Below are 4,972 nucleotides of genomic sequence, written 5' to 3'. Positions count from 1 at the left end.
AGTGAAAAATTAAATGATCCTACTCAAACTAACAAAAACGCAATATATCATTCTTATTATTACTAGGGAAACAACATGTACTTGGCAAATCAAGTGAAACTGTGGGAGTGGGGAGAAACAAAGAAATCTGTAACTGGTTGATGATCAATTAGTTATAAACATTACAGCACCCAGACCCACCGTCTCCCTGGGGGAATGTGCATAGAAATCTAACACAATAACTTCATTCCACACGTACCAGAGCATGACCACAGCCACAATGGGTCCGTGCACACATCACTAACAAGGAAGATTAATGACAAAATTAAATGGAGCCAACCCATACCGGGAACATGCATCAAAAACACCTTTAGTACTGACAATGCCCTTTAAATAAACCAGTTAATTTTGATGTATTTTAACATGTCCTTTGAGAAACTCCAGGGAATTTCCCAAAGCCGTACTAAGCCAAAAGGTTAGGCTGTTTAATTCTGGGAAGCCTCGTCAAGGAACCAAAGGTGAACAAACAAGAAATTCCATAGAGCTGTGCCAGACACGGGACCCCCTTGTAGCCTGCAGAACAAGGGGTATCACTCAGGCTCCCATGCCATTCCCTATAGCAGGATGGCTCACGGCAGGGTCTCCACTGCGGCCACCCCCTGGACTGTGGTATCTGGCGGCTGCGCCCCCAGCACCAGCCCCTGCGGCCCTTGCCTACATCTCCTCGGTACCCGTCATGCCTTATCCGCCGGCCACTGTGTAAGCGCCTTTCTGTCCCTCCTTCCCAGCCTCTCTGTCTGAAAGGCTGAATGAATTAGCTTTCAGACCTGTGTCGGGCAGCTGAGAACCCAGGTGCGGTGATCTCCTGTTTCATCCCCGCGTGGACAACGTGCAGTACAAGCCCAACACTCATGTAGTCACTCAGCAAACCCACGTGCCAGGGAGAGTGCTCGGTGACGGAGACTGGCGAGAGGGCCCTGCCCTCTGGGAGCTTACAGCTTCGGGGGATCCAGAACCCTGTGCATCTCCCATTTCCTCCTGTGTCCTCTCAGCAAGCAAGTGAAGAGCACTCACTTGTTTTTTTAATAGACTTTATTATTTTCAATACTTTTAGATTTACAGGGAAATAGACCAGATAGTACACGGAGTTCCCGTATACCACAGACCCCCCCCCACACACACACAGTTTCCCCTTTTATTAACATCTTACCTTAATAGGATACGTTTGTCACAATTAATGAACCAATATTAATGCATTATTATTATCTAAAGACTATAGACTATTCAGGTTGCCTTAGTTTTTATCTAAAGTACTTTCTCTTTTCTGGGATCCCATCCAAGATACCACATGACATTTAGTTGTCACGCCTCCTTAGGCTCCTCGTGGCTGTGACAGTCTCTCAGACTTCCCTTGCGTTTGATGACCTTGACAGTTTGAGGTGTACCGGCCAGGTATCCTGTACGATGAATACTGACTTTCGACATGGACTTTGGATGTAACATAAGTCAAGGCAGAAAATACATCACAGTCGAGACAGAAGTGGCTCAGTTTTAGTCAGACAGAGCTGCGTCGGAATCCTTCTGTCCCTCATTAGCGCTGTGGCCTTCGCAAAGCTACTTCCTCCCTGAGCCTCCATTTCCCCGTCTGTTAAATGGGGGAGTAGCCTCAGTCGTGGGCACTTGTGTGAAGATGAAATGAGGCACGTGGCAGAACCGAGACGTTTGTGGGTTTGTGGTGCAGAGCTGGCACGAGCACCTCGCTGCACAGACAGCTTTGCCGTCACAGAGAACACTGCAGTTGCTCAGGGTTGTCGTTCGTAAGAAGAAAGATGAGTAAAACTGGGCTCAACATGACAGGATTGTGTAGGGGGGAAAAAGCCTTGACCCTGGAATTAGGAAACCTGTCTTCTTGTCCAACTGTCACCAGCTAGTTCTCTGCCTCAGTTTCCCCCACTGTAAAATGAGTCAGTTGGAAGTGGATGTCTTCAGCGGCTGTATTGTCAGAAGCTTGTCTCTGTGACAGCTGGTACTTGGTGGGAGCAGAGACCCAAGTGACAGCTGGTACTTGGTGGGAGCAGAGACCCAAGGTGCGATCCAGCCTGGCCCTCTATCAGAAACCAGACCTGTCAATGCCGGTTCTTGCTGCCCTCTCGGCTGAGTCTGGGCAAGTCATTAAGGACACTTTCGCTCCAGCAATGATAGCCCATGTGGAATGCTCAGGCCTCCTGCAGAAGTGGCTGCAAACACCTGCCTTTGTCCCAACTTATGCACAGGAAAGGTGTTGGTTGGAATGAGGTGGCCCCATGGTAGCCATGGGGTCTCTTTACTTCTCCTGAGACCCTGTTCCCTAACCTTCCAGACTCAGACCTGTGAGCGGGACTAACCAGATGACCGTCTCCAGGCTTGGATGGGCTGTGGGGCAGGTGAAACAGCCTCAATTAGTGGCCAGTGTGGCTGCATAACCTCTGGTGGTTCAGTTTGTTCCCTTGTGACACAGTTTCTTCCTCTGTCGAACGGATTGTGGTAAGGATTAAATAAACTAATGCATGAAAAGCTCGTAGTAATTAAAAGAGGGCCATAAACCGTACTCCTTCTAGTGTGCTAGAATTTGGGCTTGTGACGCCCTAAATTTCTCCAGCACTCCCTTGGGAGGACTGAGCATGCTCAATGGCTGAGGCCAGTGCAATGTTTAAAATGCTGATTGGCCTGTGCTGCCACCTGCTGGTCCAGTGCCCTACAGCCCCTGCAGTAGAGGCTTTGTTGCCCAGAGGGATTTTTGCAGTTTCTGCCCCCTGGAGCGTCTGGGTAACTTTCAGGCCAAGCTCTTCATCAAATTCAAAGAAGATGGAGGTGTATGGGAGCCCAGTAGTTACACCAGATAAACCCTGAAGGAGGGAATATAGGCTGTTGTTTAGTGGATGCAGAAAGCCCAGTTCATTCTGTTCTGATGATATCTATGAGCATCTGCTGCCTGCTAATTGGCACGTGTTAGAGATGCTGGGACAGTGTCATCTGTGTGCGGTTCCGTTCCTGACCTTTCCGGCTCTCTGACTGTCACTCTTAAGAGCTCACATTTACAGAGCACGTCCTGGGCCTGGCAGTGCAAAGCATTTTTTCTCTCTCTCTCTCTTTTTTTTCTTTTAGAGATATTTATGGGGTATAGAGTTGACTGTCACTATTTGTACATGGTATGGTATTGAGCAGAGGATGCTGGAGACTTCGAGCTTGAGGACTGTGGCCCTTGTCGGGGGGTAAACAAGGCATTGGCCTGTGAGGGCACAGGACTGGGCACTGGGGCCTCAGGTTTACGGTCCTGCCACTGGATGGCTTTGGCAGCTCACACATGGGATTGCCCAAAGAATTCAGCCCCAGATTTCCTGCCACTCGAGTAGTGCATTCGTCACGAACCTCTCTGGGTCTGGGAGGAGACCAGCCCTTCTTTGCAGGACTCCTGGCTCCAGGGGCTTGGCTCTGTCTGCCACCGAGTGGGCCACCTCAGACATGGCTCTATCTCAAGGGCTTCAAACACTCCCAAGATATGATTTCACCTGGTTTCAAGGGAACAACCTCACCCCTAGGTGTCATCTCCTTCTGGGTCTAGGGAGGGCACCCTGAGGACAGTTCCATGGGGATACCCAGCTGCTCTGGCCTAAATCTGAGTCTCCCACATCACCCTCCCTGCCCCTGCACTGGCCCAAGCAGCTCACTCTTGCCAGGAGGCCCACTGCAGCCTCCCCAAAGGCCTTCCAGCCTCATCTGTCCCTTCCACTTCACCTCCCAGATAGCCATGATGACAAGTCTGAACTAAAGTCCTTTGTGATTGGCACCACATGCCTGAATCCCCGCACCCCCACCACCATCCACCTCTATTCCTACTTAGTGTCCTCTGTGTCCGGGTTCCTCAGACATGTCCTCCCAGGTCCTTGTTTGCAGGAACAGCAGGTTTCATCAAGCTCCTAATCTTTCCAGCCTGGTTCAGAAACCCCTTCCAGGTGTTAGGACACAGAGGAAACTGCAGATTTCACAACGTAAGTCTAGGTTCTTGGTGTCTCCAACAAAGAATTGGACGAGACACGCCAGAGGTGAAAAACAGAGCAGTTTATTTAGTAAGAAAGGACATTCCAGACAGCATGGAGAGGGCTCCAGCGATCTGTAGCTCAAGAGACCCAGGCGACATGCAAAGAGCAGTTTTACTTAGAAAGAGACAGAGGACACCCCATCAAGAGGATGGACAGGGCTGCAGGGAGAGAGAATGGCTCAAGAGCACTGAAAGTTACATTCCTGGGGCTTTCAGTCCTCCCAGCTGGGTTCGTGTCCTTTGGTCACTGGTGGAGCCCTGGTAGTCTCTGTTGATTGGCACCTTACCTGGTGGGAGCCCATTGGTCCTACCGAATGGGGCACTAGCTGGGGGCAGAGCTCCCCGTCTGTCTGTATTTCCCGAGGCTGTGCCAGCCTATGTCCTCAGGGAACCAGCTCTAACAACTCTCCTACTCACAAACAACCAGGTTTCCTCTTCCCACTCTTGTCCTTTCCCAACTTCCTGCAACACAGGTCACCTTCCCAGACTTCCCCACTGCAGATGGAAGCTTCCCTGTGCTGGGCTCCCACAGCACCCGGTGCCTGTTGTCCATCCTGCCATGTGGGCTGGTCATTACATCAGGGGCTCTTCCAGCCTGGGTCGGGGTCTTATCCAGCACCCAGCCAGGGCTCAAGTCAGGGCAGGCTTCAAAATGAATGAATGAATGAATGAATGAGTGAATGAATGAATGAGTGAGCAAACGGACACGTGACTGACAACCTGACTGCTCCAAATGCAGAAGTTTTATTGAAGCAACTGGAGGAAAGAACTGAGGTACAAAGGGCAGGGCGTGGGGCGGGGTTGAGGATGGCCCCGACGTCCCTGAGCTCCTGTCCCAGCACTGTGTCCTCCTAGGACTCCTCTGTTCTCTTATTCCTCTCCTCCTCGAGCTGCGTCTCCAGCGGCCCGCACTGA

At 50.8% G+C, this 4,972-nt stretch overlaps 1 protein-coding gene across 1 annotated transcript in view; it reads right to left on the bottom strand.

Annotated features, from left to right (window-relative positions):
• Positions 1-4,908: 4,908 nt before the first annotated feature.
• LOC103605296 (alpha-1-acid glycoprotein 2-like) overlaps positions 4,909-4,972 on the bottom strand; it is a 3,249-nt gene continuing 3,185 nt past the window's right edge. Inside the window, exon 6 of the mRNA XM_008589875.1 lies at positions 4,909-4,968. Coding sequence (XP_008588097.1) covers positions 4,909-4,968 — 60 coding nt within the window. The remainder of the gene's footprint in view (positions 4,969-4,972) is intronic.

Source organism: Galeopterus variegatus, unplaced genomic scaffold, assembly GCF_000696425.1.
Source record: "Galeopterus variegatus unplaced genomic scaffold, G_variegatus-3.0.2 Scaffold5708, whole genome shotgun sequence".
NCBI lineage: Eukaryota > Metazoa > Chordata > Mammalia > Dermoptera > Cynocephalidae > Galeopterus > Galeopterus variegatus.
This window is presented reverse-complemented; position numbering and strand designations above follow the sequence as displayed.